The following is an 18,870-nucleotide window of genomic DNA, read 5'->3' on the forward strand; positions in this document are numbered from 1 at the left end:
ATGTGCACTGTGCTGGCGCTGTCACGGCACCTGTAAACCTGCAGGGGGCAGCAGTCACACGGAACCGTGTAGTCACCGCTGAGATTGCCCACGAAGAAGAAACGACTTTAGACGAAGGAGGGTGGAAAAAAAAGCAGAGGAACTACTCCTGTTTACAACAACATAATGGAGCCAAAATGGTCAAATACCATCTGCAAGCGTGTTCTACTGACTGGATTTACGCTATATGTTATATTAGGTGAGTGTCGACGCCCACGCTGGGTTAAGTTTCAATTTGGAAATGTTTGATTTTGAGCTCATTATTTTAGGTAGGATATCAGGTTAGCTAGCTAGCGATGTTATCTCGCATCTCATGTACGGGAGACACCTAACTACACCCCTAACCTCTATCCACGATCTTTCTAATTAATACACCTTTTGTTCACCCTCACAGCTACGAACGTGATTCAACTACCGAAAACATTTTTTTCTCTCGGGAACATTAGCTCGACCCTCTTTGTACACACATCGATATAACGTTAGAGACAATTTATTAAAGAATGGTTAAATTGACTAAAATCTGAACAGGGTTTGGTGCAGAGGGGTGGCTGCCGCCCTTGATAGTGCCGCTCTGTCGGAGGGGTTAGGTGGGACAAACCGTGGAGGTAGAGAGGCTAACCGGCTGATACACGTTAATATGTAGCTGAAATGCGGATCACTGGGTGTGTTGGATGTTGGCCGATTTGAAGAATATCCACTAGTGATACAGAAAACGTCCCCACATCTGTACTATCCTGCAGCTGCTGTGGGCGATAAACAAATCGACGTTAAAGTGCCAGACTTTACAATAACGGTTTCGTAGTAGAGGCGTGAGTCTCTACTACGTGTCGCCCATAGACATTTGCTAAGCTGCCTCGAACACAAGGTTATAGTTATTAACAGTACAGTGTATCTTTATCATTTACTAACAGTTACTATATATATATATATATTTTATTATTATACACAGTGGCTTTAAAATCGTGCCAACGCATCAGCTGTGTAGATAGCCAGATTTTCCATCCTGCCTAGCTTAGCGTCCACTACCAAAAGACAACAACTCATTTCCTCGTTGGCTAACCTTTTACTGACCCAGATTGTAATATTACCATCATATATGATTATGCACTTAATGATCAAAGTAGCAACACAAGTACATGCATGTGATTTGATGCAGAGTCTGTCTCAAAATAACCAGATTTACTTTAATATTTTGGCAGTAAGCACAATAATGGCCTTGTCTTTTAACTTAGTGTTACAGCTGCTGTCACTAACGTTACTGCTAATGGCTGGCTTTTTTCATAATATAGATATACATACTTTTTTTTTTGACCTCTGAATCAGACTAAGACCATGTAAGGATCACTCAGCTACTGTAGAATTAGCTGTAGACTCTTATAATTTAGAAAGAAACTGCACAGTTTTCATAAACACACTGTCACAGACCTGTTGCTGAAATAATACAAAATTCTGCCAGTTTGAAATAATGGGTTACAATATCCTGACGTTTGGAGAAGTGGACTGGACTGGTGGTTTTCTGCTTTGAATCTCAGACTATAACATCTGACTGGAGGAAATGGAAGACAAACGCTTCCTTCTGTTTTATATTGTCAAATTAATCTCATGACTGGCTACTGTCATATCATATTCCTTCTGTTTTTAATATACAATATTTGCTTGAGTCTAAATCTCTGTCACTGTTCATTAGATAGAATTAGATCTCAGAGGACAGGGGGTCTGTCTCCGCCTCTTGTTATTGGAGCAGATGTTAAAATAAGGTGTGTTTTTCAAAGATGTTTATAATTTTTTTTTTTTTAATTTAATAAGGCAACATAAAAGTGAGTGTAATGTCAAACATTCCCCATCCAGAGCTTTCTTGGAAGTTATAAGTCAGTAAGCTGAGCAGTTGGTACTTTTATTTATAAACCCAGTCTGGTAAGAGAGGGTCTTTTTCTGTCTGTTGCACACGGTGTTGTTAGAGCTAAAATTACTCAATTAATTGTTTAGCTGATCAACAGAAAATTAATCTGCAGCTATTTTGCTAATAAAAAAATAAATGTTAGCCTTTTCTTAATGCAAAAAGCTAAACATTTGCTGGTCTGACCTCCACTGTGTATTTTGCACTGCACTTCACAATATGATGCATGCATTTAGCACACAGCCGGCCAGCCAAGAGCAAACAAGAATTACAAAAAGCAAGTCTAGATCAAACCCTAGTGCTGTAAATGGGTGGACCGCATATTGTCAGTGTATGAAATTGAAGACATAGTTGAAAACTGTAAACAACTGACATCATCGTGTCCTATTCTGTCTAGTGTCAGCCAGTTTATCACTGTGGCCTTGCTGTGGCGGTTCGGCCAGAAACATCCAAGGTAGAAAGAAGAGACAAGGATAAATGGAGCAAATGCAATAAATGAAACATTAATTTTGTAGCAATTAATTCATTAATACAAAGTCAAAACAACACCTCAGTCCTTACCGCTGCAATAACTTAATGCTTCTTGTTGGAGGGAATGAATTATGTAATTTCAGTGCACATTTTAGTGAATCAAGGCACATGTTAATAATTCAAGGATATGAATTATTAATCTGTGCAGACAGATTTTACACTTGTGCAGCTGTTTTGTTCATACTTGGTGAACACCATTAAACTGAGAAATGTTCATTAGAGCTGAAATGATTCATTGATTAGTCGACTGGCAGTAAAAAAAAAAAACAAATTTGATAACAAAATAATAGATTTAGTCATTTTTGAGACAAAAATGGTGAAAACATTCTCTGGTTTCAGCTTCTCACGAAAGGAGTTGCTGCTTTTCTTTGTTGTTTATCTGTAGATTTTGGACATTTGCTTGAACAAAATGAAACTGTTTGTCTCACTGGGAAGTTTTGATGGGAATTTTTTCACTGTTTTTTGATGTTTCATAGGCTAAAAGATTAATGGAAAAGTCAGCCGGATTAATTGAATGGAAAAGATTGTTAATTGCAGCCCCAATGTTGATTCATCTATTTATTGATTAGTCGGTCAGTTGATTGACAGAATCTGCAACAATTCTGATGATTAGTTGATCATTTAAGTGAAATTTTTAAGCATATATGCCAAAAATCTATCCATTAAATTCATGTCCAACACTTTCTTCCACCATTATTATTTCAACTTTTCTAGTTTTAATCTCTGCTGTTCAGTCCTTTCCGTCTTCCATGTCTGAGCTGACCGTGACCCCTCCACTCGCTCACAGACTCACTTCCTCTGTCAAGATGTGACATTTAACCTGCAAACGTCTAGGGCTAATGGGAATTCTTTTTGGGAATTAATCAAATTGTTAAAGGCCACTAAAAACAGAAATCGTCGTTACAAATGTCAATGTGATTTTGAATTAGGTTTTCTCGCTTCTGCAACAAAACCCAGAAGTTGTGCAACAAACCATTGTGCGGTGTTTTGGTGTGTGATAAGCATTAAACACATTCATCTGTTTCTCAAACTTGACTCCCTGGATCATATTTCATGGTCTCCCCCGCCAATGCAGCCCCCTGCAGGGACTGTTGTAATACTCTGAGGCTGCATTCACAGTTTTGTTGTATTGCATTCTGTTACGAGGTACTCAGACCAGAGTGCATTTAAAATTGTAACTTGTTTTTATTCCAGTTACAAAGCGTACATCGGCGATCGACATATACGCTGACTCTGAAGTGATTATGCAGAACGGCACCACAGGAATCCTCCGATGCACCTTCAAGTCCAGTGAAGTGGTCAGCAGCTCCACCTCAGTGACCTGGAGTTTTCAGTCGAGTCAGCCAGACAATAAGTTCTACAAAGCTCCGTACGTGGTAAGTCCTCGCCGGTCGTATCCGCTCGGGGAAGATTTCCCACAGCTCCAGGATGTTTTCCTGCGATTGTTTTATCTGCGCTGACAAATGAAGAAAGGCCTCAGCTGCTGCCCGGGGTTTGTGCTCATTATAAAGACATGGTTTCGATATACAGCAGGTCACAGTGTGAAACAATCCCTGTGCCAGCCATTAAGTTATACAGTGTATTAGATATTTTAATGACACTTTTATACTTCTCTATATATTTGTTTTATTTTGTATTTGTTTTGTGTCTCTATCTTGCTTGAGCATTGTAATTGTATCTCATGAGGTGTTTATTTCTTACTCTAGTAGCAGACTGACAACACAAAGCTCTGTGTAAACACTGGGTTTCAGATGAGAGCTGCAGAGTCTTCGTACAGTATTTATATTTGACTCGCCCACTCACAGCGAGAAAATCAATTTGTTTCTGGCAAAATGAAAAATGTGGCTGGCGATTATCACAGATGTAGTTTTCAAACAATTGAAATGAGCTGTCAAGTGCTAAAACTGTCTCAGCTTCAGTGAAAATTAATAGTTTAGCATGTGAGTCTGATGCCATTAGCCAGTACTAATCTGAGACACTTGTACTTACTGTATCTGTATAATATTCGATATATTAATAACAGTAGATGCTCTAAAGGTTTTGTGTTTAACTAAGCTTCAGATCACATCTAAGGATTTCTTTCGTTGTGTTAGACTTGGAACAAAATGTAAACAGTCTGTAGAAAGCGAAGCCTGCGGTACCGAATCCAGAAAGTTTGCGGGGCGTGGAGGACTGCGGATCATGTCCCATCCACAGCGCCTGATCCTTTTTTGTTTACGGATCAGTCTGGCCGGGCGGCGGCCCACTGTACCTGTCTGCTGTGATCTTCTGCAAACAAAAACGACAAAGCGTCTGGGTTGTTAATTTGCAGAGCAGTCATGTCACAACACACACATACATTCAACACTTGCCGTACATCCACACGGAGCCGGTTAAATTTCATTTTCTCTCAGTGTCGGTCCTTCGTCTAGACTTAAACTGAACTTTTCCAAATGTTTTCCTGTGAACAGAGAAAAATGCAGAGATTTTGCAAATAGAATGACGGCAGCTGCCACTGAGCGACTCAGGGAACTGTCTCTGTAAAGTCATTTTAATGTCAATATATCTGTTATTAACCTGGATTTGTCATGATCTTGTCAAAGTCACAATTATAAACTTCTGGTTATCATTAAATCACTGTTTCAGTTTCAGTTCAGCAGCCCTGAAAACAGACAGAAAAATATGTGAATGAGAACAACCATATTGTGCGTTCGGCTCAGTATGTGGCAGTGTGTGTGGCAGTGAAGTTAAGAAGACAACTTCTTGTCTCCAACTTTCTCTGAGATCACACATGTTAAATAACATCGTGGCCGATCGTACGGCGCAGCTGTGCCCATTAATCTGCGTTTGTGTTGATTTTGTCAGACAGTGTCACGACCATGAAATAATGATTCACTCGGCCGGACTCCGTCTGTCTCTCTCCTCTCCAGAAGTTGGCTGTGTTGCACAGTTTTGCTGTTCGCCAGCTGAACAGCTGACAGAGAAGAAGAGCGCTGTGGCTGTGTTTATGTTGTTCAGGTGTGTTACTGTGGACAGAGGTCTCTACAATGACGACCTGGAAATGCTAATCGTTTTCACACAAACATAGCATTTTAAAATCATCGTTGAAGGGGAAGTCCGCAGTTTTCCTGACAAGCGGCGGCTTTTCTGGGAGTTGTGGACGTGACTCCTCCGTCCTCCTCTCTGTCGTTTGCTGCAGTGCTGTTCGTAGTCTTGTGTGTACGAATATGTGGTAGTATGATATCCGGCACATGAATAAGGCAGTTTCACTCTCAGTATTCTCCCTGTTACAGTAATGTGAAAGTGATATGGAACCACTTTGCTGACTATAGTTATCCTCAGACTGTGGGAAACAAACGATGACAATAGAAGTCGCTCTTCCTTTGGAGTTGTGTTTACACAGCTGACACTGCATAAAGTAGCAAGACCGCGGCTTCACAAAAACTCTGGCTTCTGTCTCCACGTATGAACCAGAACCAGATCACTCTTGAGGACAAATCAAATGTTTTTATTTTTAACCGGCTCACTCACTCAGCAGCGGTAGGTGTGTGAGAGCGCTGTGCTCAACTAGTTCAAAGAAGAAGGAAGAAAATTCTGACACATTTTTTTCCCCCAACAAAATGTAAAGTCAGCCATGTCACTTGACTTTCATGTGTCTGCTGTGACTCTGCTGGGTGTGAGCAGAGATCAAGAGAGGATACGTACGGCGCGTTTATTTTATGCTGAATTTTCTTGATTTTAGGGAAATTAATCGAAATATTATCGAAATATGACCAAGTGCAAGATCCAAATGGCAGAAGGTGCAATTGTTTTGATAAAGGTAAAATGTGTTAGAACACACTATGAATGAAGCATTGTGGTATTAGAGAGACCACCAGTCCTACAAATCATATTTTCCACATGTAAGGGAACATTTCTATACATTTTCTTCAGTGAAAATCAAAGGCACATCGTTGATTCCCTACTCTGTTTTGAACTTTGTTGATGACGTCCGTGTGTTGTTGAGTTTTTGGGAAGGACTGAACAATTTCGACACGTTTGGGAGGAAACTGGCTTTGATGGTTCCTCGCACAGAGCTGAATGTTGTCGTGTCTTTCAGCTTTGACATTTTGACACGTCGCAGCAGGAGGAAGCCCTGGTGAAATGATGAAATTAAACATGGCGGACTTTCTTTTAGCTGCTTCAGTTCAGTTTCAGGGTCCTGGTGTTGTGCATGCTGTCACACTGTCACACTGTCATGACTTAACTGGGACACTTGAGTAAAATGGAGCCATTGTTAAAATGAAAAAAAAAAAAAAAACAGGTCCATAAAGCCAGAGCCTGATTGTTTTGACTGTGACAGTATAAGAATATTTTCATTGGCCAGTGAGACTAAAATGATTAATTATATTCATGATTAATCTGCCAAATATTTCTTCAATAAATTTTTGCCACAGAATAGTAAGAAATGAGAGAAATGTTATAATTTCTCACAGTGTGAGGTGATGTTTTCTTTGAGTTTACCTTCATATACAACAAGAAAAACATCAAATCTTCACATTTGAGGAGCTGGAACCGGGGAACTAGTTTGGTGTTTATGCTTGAAAAATAATGAAAAAAGCTTGTCAGTCGTTGGACTTATCTTTGCAGCTCTAATAATAACTGTAATGATACAATTCGTCATAATAATTTATAACTATAAATATTTGTTCTGTCCCACAAATCCAATTATAAAGTCATTAGGGAAAGTTGAAAATATAAAGTAATTAGAAATCCTGTCTGCTCAGTGATCATGCCGCTGCGCTGTGCATCACAGATTCATTACACAAGACAACTATCGCACTGACCACTGTGACTTATATGAGAAGTGTTGATGGTTCATCTCTGGCACCTTTGTCTTCATCACATCATCATCCTCACTTGAGGTCGGAGCTAAAACCGAGATACACCAGATCACAGTGTAGGTTGACTTTAAAAGTTTCAGAAACCAACTGTGAAACAGGGAATACTGGTTTCCAGTACCATGCCCCTCACTATGGAATGAGCCTCTAATATTAGTGAGACAAAAATGGTGACTCGTGTGTATGAATAATGTGTGAATTATGCTTTTCGTTTGGAGTTTCTTTTTAAGCTTGTAGATGGTTAAATCTGATTTTCCATCCTTGCAGATTTTCTATTTTTCCCACGGGAAAGGATTCCACGGAGCAGTTGAGTTCAAAGAAAAAGTGCAGTTTATTGGAGACGTCAACAAGAGGGACGTCTCGATAGAGCTGAACCCGGTTCAGTTCAGCGACAATGGCACCTTCTTCTGCGACGTGAAGAACCCACCAGACATCATGGGAACGCCGGCTCGAACAGAGCTCAGGGTCGTTCTGAAAGGTGAGTTTTTTTCTATCATGAAAATCAGTTTGAGGCTGTGTGTTAAGAGATAGAGGAAGAGTTAAGATGCTTTTTTTTTTTTTTTTTTATAAATGTAGCTGCTTGCTTGGCCTTGACCAGCCTCTTGTCAGTCAGTCGTGTTCATCCACCCACTGACTCACTGCACACACAGCATACGCTACACACACGCTGATTGGACAGTGTAAGAAACACTGTAGAGCACTCAGTCAGCGTCGACAGTCTGCCTCTGTGTGCTGTTTCCAGGCAACTTTTCCCTGTCAATGTTGCTTTTTATTCCAAGGTTTATTATTCACTAACTACAATCAAATGTAATTGACTCTGACACAGTGAGTGGGTGGCACCATTTGGGATGAATGAACAGCATAATGGTTTATTTTAAAATGCTGCAACGGCACGCTTTAGATCTATATGTAAACCAAAAAGATTAATGTTAAATCTTCCTTAAATCTCAGTTTAGTCATCTGTAAACCGAGATCTCGAGGTGTGGAAAGTGACAGGCCCACATCTCCCAAAACTAAAAGTCAAATGTTGAAAAGAAGAAGAAAAAAAGCTGTGGTTCTCCGGCAACAAGTCAGTAATAATCTTTTTTTATCTTGGGTTGAGACACTGTGATTTTGTGATGCTCGACTATCTGCAGGTGTTGAAATGAAACGCTGAATCCAAAGACTTTAAAGGGTTTTAAAAGGTATTTAAAAGCCTGAAATCTAATTTCTAAAAACAGAATATTAGCTCCATCTTGAGCTAAATGTTGCTGCCTTTTCCCACAGTTTATTATTTCCATGTTAATTTTGAACTGCAGACAAACACCTGTGCCATGGTGTCTGCTTATTATAAATTAATCCGCACCTTCCAGCCAATGAGAACTTAAAACATCTCGACTCCTCACGCACCTGGTGGTGTAACGGCACCGTGAGATCTGCTTTCCACAAAATATAAAAGGCGTTCCGGCTCACAGAGGTCGCACAGGTACATTCTTGTTATTTGTTTTCAGTTACACGAAGCCCATGTCTGCATGTGACGGCTTGTTATCTTTTGTCCCAACAGTTGTAGCTCCGCCCCTTCAGGTGGGAGTTTGTTCCGTATCACAGATTTATGTCTAGAAAGTAGTGCAGTACCAAAATAAGACACGTTTGTGTGTCTGTCAACATTTGTTTGACTATGACACAAAGAATTTTCTTGGTATTTTCCCTCGACTGGCAGACGGCCAGGTATCAGTGACACTCCCAGCTGTGGACTGTAATTGGAGGGGGACGATGCCTCATACCTGACCGTGAACTTAAAGTTCCACTTAACTCTTTTGCTGATGTTATTATTGAGGTAACCTTATTTATACGGCATGTAGAGACAAGCTTAGGAGCCTGATTGAAAGTGCTGGTGTGGGGCTTTCACACAGTACCTCATTTACCATGAAAATGTATTTTAAAAGACATTTTCTAAAATTTTATGATTATCATTTTCAGTAATTCACAATGGCAGAAATACACTTTCAATGAGAAATGCAAGAAAACATATTTGGATAAAATCACTGTACCTTTAAATTGACTGTAATTGATTTTTCTATTATATTTAAAACACTAAAAACAGTGAATATTCTGAGTGATTATCACTGATTTGTAGGTATGTAGGTGCCTGTGTCATCTTTCTTGTATTTTGGGTTTTGGTTTCTGGCAGCTTTACACTTATACTTTAGTTAGATTGAGAAAATGATCAGTCAGACTTATAGGTGAGTGTTTGCTAAATAAAAAAAGACAGTTTAAAAAGTGTCAAACAAAGTCACAAATGAAGCAAAATGAACACAGACTCCAGAGAGTTTTAAACACATACAATCAGACGGTACGTGCTCTACTTCAACACAGCAGTAACTGCTCCTGCTGTTTGAAATGTCAGCTCGTTAATTAAAAATTAACCCTCGTGTGTGTTTGTTGTGTTTTGTTGTGTCTAGAATCGTTTCCTCAGAGCAACACTGCCCTTATAATCGGAGCAGTGTGCGGTGCTTTAGTCCTGCTCGTCCTCGTCGCTGTAGGTGCCTGCGTTGTCATGAGGGTGCTTCACAACCGCCATGATTATGAAGGGTGAGTGTCCTCTGACTTGTTTCCACTGTTGCTGCTTGCTGACATCAACACTGCTACGGTAACACACCAGCAGAATAAGAAAGACAGAAATTTGATGTTCACAAGAAATTTGCCGACACTTTACCTCAACCCACTTAGTGCAGCGTTTAATGAATGGTTTATAACACTCTGTAATGTAGGTGTAAGCAGATATAAGTCTTAATGTGGATGTTGAAGTATAAACATATAAACGACAAAACAGTCTTTACATGAGAAGTTAAAATTGTTGACAACTCGTTAGTAAATTAGTAAACACTTAAAAATGCCCCTTATGTCTGTGTACAAGTACAATATAGTGTGTTATATAAACCATTTATTAAATGTTTGTATACTGCGTACAAATGCGTAACAGGAGACTTAAAGTTAGACGTTACCAGAACCAGTTTCTAAATGTTTTTACTGCCAGTTTTTTTTATTATTATTATTAATTTATTGTAATATTTGTTCCACTGTTAAGAATGCATTTCTAGATAACATTTTTTATCTTCCCACTCCGAAAAAGCAAAGTGGTGTTGTGTAAAAGGTTATGAGAATCCACTCATGTCTGATTATCATTAGTTATTTCAATACACGAATTAAGAGGAAAAAAAAAAATAGAAATAACACACATTAATTAGTCTGATTAGTGGAATTATTATTATTATTTATTCTCCAACAAGTGGGTGAAACCAAGATGAGTAACATCTAAAATGAGCCTTTTCCTGAATGATGAGTATTGAATTAGAAATGTGATGAGGAGGCCACATCAGAGAGCCGTGCTGTTATCTGAAAGTCGAAGTGAATCTCACGTAGAAAAGATGTTTTTTTTTTTTTTGTTGAGATGTGAGGTAAGTTCCTCAGATTGATTTTTTTTGATCAAACAGGTTTCCTGAATGTTTTTTTAATTTTTATTTTCCAGTAATCCTTTAGTCCTTCAGAGATTCAATCATCCACCTGTAACACCTAGCTAACTCTTTCTGCATGGGAGCAGGGTTCACTCTCTCTCTCTCTCTCTCTCTCTCTCTCTCTCTCTTTCTCTCTCTCTCTCTCTGTGTGTGTTTACCTGTGGACAAAAAGCTTTGGGCTCGTTTTGGGCTGTTTGGATGACCCGGTGTTTTTACTAATTATTAACACGTTTGTTAAAGACATAAACTAGACCGTGTGTGCTCGAGGTAGTTTGACCATGTCTACCTCGTCGCATGCTCCAGCCACCCTGTTCACCTCAGTGAGAAAACCCACATGTAGAGCCACGAGCACCGGAGGGTTTAGCATTAAGACGCTGGCAGCTCCCGCCTGGCTTGTTTGGATGGTTTGAGCCTGTGAGCCGTAGAAGCAGCGGCCTTTGGGGTTGCTGTTTGCACTGGTGCCAGTCACTTCCCTCCATCACAGTTTGTTAACACAACTAATTTTCACAGCATCACTTTGCATTAACATCTGTTAGCTTGTTGGCAGATTAACAGAATGTTGTCTGGTCATTGTCCATCATCTTCTTCCACTAACGCCCAAACTAATCACTGCCTTCCTCACCTGTTTCTATCAGACTAATATATCCTCCATCACCAGCTTTTATTTTTATTTTCATTATTATAATTATTATTAAACACATTCAGTCAACAAAAATGTGTGGAGGCTTTTTGTTGACCCTGTTCAGTCGCATTGAAATGACAGAACAAATATAGCCAGTTTCTGAGGTAAACAGCTTCTCTCACTGTATATACTGTTGTAAAGTGTCTTTAGTAGAGGTGCACCGATGGCAGAGTCATGAGCAGATGTTAACCAGCTGTTAACCAGCTCTTTGTTATGTTACGATGAATATCTAAACTCTTTTTAACCCTTTCACGTTTATTCTAATCAATTCTTAATCGTAAGTCTGAGATCTCTTGAATTGACTGGACTCCAGGTTTATTAACTCCTGACTGCAGTTAGCTTTATTTATTAATGCTGATGTCTTCAATATGCAGAAGAACGATTCAATGCTTATTAGTTAGAATAGATTGTTTGTTCATAACTGTAATGTAGACGAAGATCTGAACATATTTCAGGAAAGAAAAACCCCCTGGTTCTCTCCGCCAGTATTTGATCATTTATGTTAGATTCATTTTATGATTTGAGAGCGAGTGCTTAGAAGCTGCTTCAACACCAGTTTGATTTCACTTTAAATCCCGCCGGTGCACCTCTAGCCTCCTCCCAGGGTCGGTAACTGCTTTCATTATCTCTTGTCAAACCGCCGGGAGCTGCCATTCACTTTGTTTGCATCCAGTGCTTTGTCTGCTCATCTCTCATTGTTTTATTTTTGTCTTGTGTCCCATTATTTGTGTTGACTGTGCACCAATGGTTGCGGCAAATCGTAAACCTAAACTAGATGTACGTCCTTGGAAAGCGTGAGCTCTCAGGCTCCGCAGCCACGAAAGAAGGTGGAGTCTGGCCGGGAGGGCTCCAAGAGTACCATTCCCTTGGGTCCACTACAGGTAGGAGCTGGGGGACGGAGAAATCCACTGGCTGCCACCATTTTACTGGGAAACTGTTGCATTTATTTGGCCCTGTTGTTTATCCAAACACACCTGAAGCATTCTCCTCTATCCCTATGCTCTGATGTGATGTAATAAACAGTATTTGGTTCGGATCAATCATAAAAATAAATAAATAAATAAAAAGATTATGTATTTTGCAAACATAAATAATATAATACAAAAGATAATAATACAATAGAACAAGGAATAAGAAATGAAATAGAAATAGCGCAGTAAAAAAACCAAAACCAACCATGCTTTCTTACTTTTAGACAAGTCGACTCTTATAAATTTTAATTTCCGTTTAATCGACAGGGAAATCGTCCCTTGATGTCATGCTGCAGAATGACCTTGGGACCGATCAGACGGTCCTGATAGTTTTACATAACGAAAAGAATCTAAACATCCAAAGTGTTTAAACTTCTGCACAGTCCTGAGCTCACGTTGCACAAGGTGTGAGTTGTTTTCCACGGTAAAAAGCGGAAGGAGGTTGACAACTTTTTAAATGTGTTTTAAAAATCCATATGAACATTGAAACAGGTTTTGCTTGCTTGTAACCAGATCTCCTGTTCATACTTGCCTCCTAATTCACTTCCAGTGTCAGAATCGGAGACAAAATCCACAATGCAGGAAGGAGAAACTGTCCAGGGAAACACAAAGGGGGAAATTCTAAACTGAAGAGACGATAACTTTGGCAGATATCCACTTGATTTGATTAATGTTGGAATGTATTTTTACACAGAAAGGCAGCTGTGGATTTAGTCTTATCTCTTACAATGAAAGCACAATAAGAAGGGATCTTTAAAGGGAGAGTATGAAGAGGAAGAAATGAGTACATTAGACATACATGCGTGCTTTAACGGTCGCATTAAATGGTAATATTACTTCTTCATTAGACAGTGAGGGATCAGAAACCAATAGGTGGAGATTATTAGTGGAGATGACAAAGATAGACGGACTGTTATTCTACAAATTTCCACTTCTCAGATACTGTTTTACCCTCCAAGTTGGTTTTTTTTATGCTGCAAGTTCATGGAAACAGAGAAAACTCAAAATAATCACAAATCTTCACTCAAGTTGAAATGCATTCAACTCAAATGGACACGTCTTTGTCTCGGCTTATGGCGCCACATGTTCGTTTCTGTTCATATTTGTAGATAAAATAGTAATAAATTGCCAAATACAGAACATACAGTACACGTCGACAAAGATTTCCACAGACACAAATTAATATCTAATCAAAATAGTTGCCCATTTATTTTCTTTAATTGACTAATTGATTAACTGAACTGATTTCTTCAGCTTTACACAATCCCCTGTGTGCATGAGAAGCTTAATGAGGTTACACAACAGAGTCGAACTCTCACTATTAAAAAACTCAATCAGTTTTATGTAACTAAAATTACATAAAATTGCAGAAATCTTCAGTTCAGATGTTTTACTGGAAAAACACAAGCTGCTAATTATAGACTCTAGATATATAATTTATCAGCAAACGTTAAACCATGAGTTAAAAAATGATGCATCTCTTCGTGTATGAAGGTTCCTCTCTGTCTGATTTATCTGGACGTATTTGTGTCTTATACTGACTTTTATTTCTTTTCCATTTTCTTCTTATTTTCCAGGGCCCGGTGATATACGCCCAGTTGGATCACTCAGGCAGCAAAAACTCGTTCCATAAGATGGAGCCAGTGGTCTACGCTGACATTCGTAAAAACTGAAGAGGAACTGGGGACCAAAAAAGAAAAATAAGTAAAACACAGTAAAGTATCAGACCTCTTTATCAGCTGCTCTTGGGATGGGTGGGATTATTTCAACAGGGACGTAATTGATGCAGTTTTATTTTTATTTTTTATTTTATTTTTTTTTCATCTCTTGTCCTCTGAAAGCATGATGCTGTTATGATAAAGTAATGTCTCCATGTACTTTATTGTAAAGACAAAAAAGAAACACCTTAGTGAACACAACAACACTACATCATTCCATCACATCAGCCTTGAAGTTGTTCTGCAGCACAGGGATCAAAGTGAAAATAAGAATGCCTTCATAGATATCATTCCACGTGCAAAAACACTCCTTAATCATTGTAACTTTGTGCCTAAAAAAAAAAAAAAAAAAAAGGTTCTGCAGGCTGTTGCACCAGCTGAAGTTTGATCGTTAACGCCAAAACGCAAACTGTCTCGGCTGCAGGCGTGTTTGAAAAATAAGTAACATCACGCGGGAAGATGTCGACGTCGTCAACACGTGTGAACAAGCAAACAAACATTTGATCATCTTTGATGACGGTGTAAACTACGGAAGCCCAGAGAGGCAAGTGGAAAAAAAAAAAACAGTTTGTTTTTGTAATACTCATTTTGGCCACAAGAAGGTTGAAGTGCATCACTACCCCAGTCTCTGTAGGACTAAAAGCATTAATGTTTTCTTCCAGGTGATTTTAAAGTTCCTACTGTACTGTAAACACAAGGTGCAAATATTATGTGTTAGCAAGTTATGTAACGGTACTGTTATGTCTTTCTTGTGGCTAGAAATGTATTTTCTATGTATTACAAAAACAAACACAAATACAAACTGACCAAATAAAAGGTTTTTTTCCACTTGCCTCTCTGGGCTTCCGTAGGAGACACTGTATCGAAGGCGATCGAATGTTTACTTGCTCATATATGTTGAGAAAGTCGACAGTTTCCGCGGGATGTTGCTTCATTTTTCATGACTGTAATTGTAATTAAAGCATCGTTGCAGAGCGCCACTCAAACAAAACGGGAGAGAAAACCACTACTAACGAAAGCATCCTATCACATGTGAAGTCGCTACACGACGGGACGTGCATTTGTTCATTCATCAGTCGCCTCTGCTGTAATTTGGCGTTTTTTTCTACTCACTAAGACAAACGCTACTAATATCAACACGAGCACACAAAAAAAAACACTAACAAGAACAACAGTAACTAAAGATATTCAACAATGACACCTAAACTTTGACAAGTTCCTGTTACAAACAACATGTTGGTGGCGGCGGAAAAATACGCCCAAATACCAAATATGCATTTGTCATAAATGCAAATTAATCTGTGACAAATGATGCGCTCTGGGTGTAAATATCAGAGAAAATTAAGTTTTATATCTGTTACAGCACAGTCTCAGTCAAGACTACAGTCATCCACAACCACATCCCAATACTATTAAAACAAACTCACTTCAGTTATTGTCAAAGAAAAGAATTGAGCTCACCAGATCTCCGTGTCTGTGCAGCCCGAGGACGCTGCGTATTTGAATTCATATCTTAAATCTATCTCGTAACTAACTTAGATGTCGAAGCCTGTTTGTGTAAAATCCACATCCCGACGTTTTGAATTTTACCCGCAGCTGGTGCAACAGCGAGCTGAAGCCGCGGGGGCACTTCCATTCGCAGGGGCGGATTAACGTAGAGTTAGATTTCACATTGCCTTCAGTAACTTTGCATGTAGTTTATTAACATCTACGAGCTGAACTTGGTACTCGTCAACTAGTTGTGAAGCAGAAGAAAAACCCGTGTGACGTTGTGTTACTGTGAATGCTTCAGTTCTCCGTTTAAAGAAAAACAAGAAAAAGAAACACTCCTGGCATGTTGTTAAGGTACCTGTTTAAAGACACCGCCTCCGTTTTGAGTCTCACCTCAGTTGAACATGTTCTTTTTCTGCCTATATTTTTGAACTAACTTTTAGTTGCTCTGATTGTCTGTATATGTTTAAAAACAAAAAAAAACAAACAAAAAAAAAAAAAAGTGCAGATGAACACATGGTCAGTGCAACCCAGAGAGGTTTTCTTTATTTCTTCTGCTTGGTTATAAGTGTGACTTTAAAGATCAAAAAAACAGTTTGCTGCCGGTGAAAATTACCCGAGGCAGTTTATTTATCATCTTTATTTTGAGTAATTATGAATTATGCATGTTAAAAACAAAATGTTCAACTGAGGTGAAACAAGTCTTCCTGTGGAAACACGGGATGCTTTTCATTGTTGGACAAAAGAAATGCTAAATACACTGTTTGCATGCAATTTACTAACATAACACTCATTATTATGAAAATATCCATCCTTTTTTTTTTTTTTCATCTATGTATTATGTAAAGCTCTTTTTCCTTCCAAAATAATGGGCCAAATATCTAATATCAACAGTAATATTAGGTAAGTTCTTTTTCAGATGCTTTTAAGCTTTAACATGCATTCCACATTAAAAAGCCAAATTTATGTTGTTATTTTTGTGAACGGTTCAGTTACTTATGAGAATGATAATTGTGTTGCTACCAGTCTTAAAACAAAACGCCTTCAGCTTCAGCTTGTGATTCCAAATGCAGTAATTTTTCCACGTTGACCAGTATTTGTATATATTTCTTGCTCATGTAAGATATAGTGCTGTTTACTGTAACTCATTCCAGTGTGGTATGGCTGTGGATGTCTTTCCAGAGGAGGAAAGTAGTTTGCTGTAGAGGTCTAGAAAGTTGGCGGCATGCGTAAATGTTCTCTCTTTTTAGTCTTAATTATTTGTCACCGGACACTATCAACGTACACGGTGCCTGCAGGAAGTGTCGAGCCTGGTAGTTGAAAACGGCTCGAATTCAACTTTTCTTCAGTCGACGGGTTTTACAACAAAAACAGTAAAATAATGTGACGTTTCTTGAGCTTTAACTCCATGTTTGTTTCAAGAAACGACATGATAATAGTTTTAAAAACAGTCTTTATAACACAAACCACTCGTCCTAAGGTTGAGTCTGAGCCTGTACCAGTGGGTTTATCCACTGCTGTGCTCACAGTTTGTACTTTACAGCTCTAAAAGTCTGTCACTATAATGTCTGTAAAGCCTGAAAATGCAAACCAGGGAATAGAGTGGAACTTTATAATCACCACCATGACAGGAAGTATGTCTTCCTCTGATCAAAGTCCATCAAGAAAAGAACATAAAGTCAGTAAAAATAATAAAATAAAACAACATGCAGCACAAATAAACAGCCATTATGTGCAAAAGTTGATAAATAATAGATGAAAAAGGAAGAAAAAATCTTTGAATCCTGTAGATTTTTCACCGTATTCTAACCTCATGGTGCAGCCTCGCCGTGCGTTACATTACTAAACAAGAATGTGAACACGCTGACGCTGATGCTGCATTCACGTCATATCATTTAAACTGTAATTACAAGCAGCAGAGCGGGGGGAAAAAAAACAAAACAAAAACCATTCACTTCACCCTCCGACGTTTAATCCCGAGTCTGGGCTTTTGGGGATTTCTGACACATGATGTTATCATCAACAGGCTGTCGGCACAACTGGACACGGTAAAGTCCAACAGTAACACTTGCACAGTCCTGTCAGCTCATTTTATAGGATGAAGAAGAAGCTAATTCAGGCTCAGTCAGAGTTTGGTGCATTTATCTTGTTTAGTATGTTGACAAGCGAAAGAGTAACTTGATATCATGACTCTTGACTCTTGTGTTGGGGTGTGGTTGCAAATGTTGCACCTGTAACCACGCCCACTATTGATGTCACGGTGTACTGACACGCCACATCGCTGCAGCGAGATGTGACTTTATTTTCAGGTGCTGCTAAATGCCACATGCAAACTACTCATGTCCATTTTACATCTACATCGTGCTTCTACATTGTGACTGAAAAAAATTTGAATTCAGTCCATTTTTGACCTGACCGTGGCTTCGACACCCGATACCGCAGGCGCCGTGTGCTCTTCCATGTCTGTCGTCTCTTTTAATGTTCGAGCCGTTTCTGTTGGTTCATGTTTGTTATTTTATTAGTTAGCATGTATTTCAGTGTATTCACCAAAATGAAAAAGAAAACAACCTTTATGATACCGACAAACCTTTACTGCTGGTGGCTTTGCTCCTGTCTGTGACGTGTTGCCGTGTTTAGTGCTGTTGTAGAAATCGTGATGTAAACTATAAATTATGAAAGATTTCCGATCCGACCGAGCTTCACGCGCAATGTTTGGTTTGTTGGGGTCTTTAAAATGTTGTGAGTGAGGGCGGGCGGCGGCGTTCACTCCACTCACGGCGAGTCTTAAAGTGCGTGCTTAGTGTTTTTTGATGGTAAATAGTTGTGTGTTATTTGAGAATTGTTTGGTATGTTATGTTGTAAAATCTGCACTATGTCTTGCATATCAAAGACAACAAATGCCCTGTGATTTAATTTTTTTTTGTTTTGTTTTTGTTTTCGTTCATCTCTGAATGACCTTTGGCCTCTGTTTAACGTCCTTAAAACTGGAATGTTGTACATTTAGTGCCTTTTACATTTCATCAGCTAACTTGAACATCTGCTCAAAAATAGAAAAAGATAAGATTCATTTATTTTCCTTTTATTGTATGTATTTTTTTATACACATAATATCGCCTCTGTATCCACTGTTCAAATTTTATATAAAACTTATTCCTGGCCAATTATTAATGTGTTTGTTCTGATTGTTG

The 18,870-nt window shown here is 38.8% G+C and overlaps 1 protein-coding gene across 1 annotated transcript; it reads left to right on the forward strand.

Moving 5' to 3' along the window:
- Positions 1-102: 102 nt before the first annotated feature.
- Positions 103-18,846, forward strand: mpzl1l (myelin protein zero-like 1 like). The gene is made up of 6 exons (XM_056397110.1): positions 103-238; positions 3,662-3,843; positions 7,594-7,804; positions 9,768-9,897; positions 12,278-12,383; positions 14,051-18,846. Exons 1-6 carry the CDS (start codon positions 166-168, stop codon positions 14,144-14,146), a joined length of 798 nt encoding a protein of 265 aa, XP_056253085.1. The 5' UTR covers positions 103-165; the 3' UTR covers positions 14,147-18,846.
- The last annotated feature ends 24 nt before the right edge of the window (positions 18,847-18,870 follow it).

Source organism: Seriola aureovittata, chromosome 15 (genome assembly GCF_021018895.1).
Source record: "Seriola aureovittata isolate HTS-2021-v1 ecotype China chromosome 15, ASM2101889v1, whole genome shotgun sequence".
NCBI lineage: Eukaryota > Metazoa > Chordata > Actinopteri > Carangiformes > Carangidae > Seriola > Seriola aureovittata.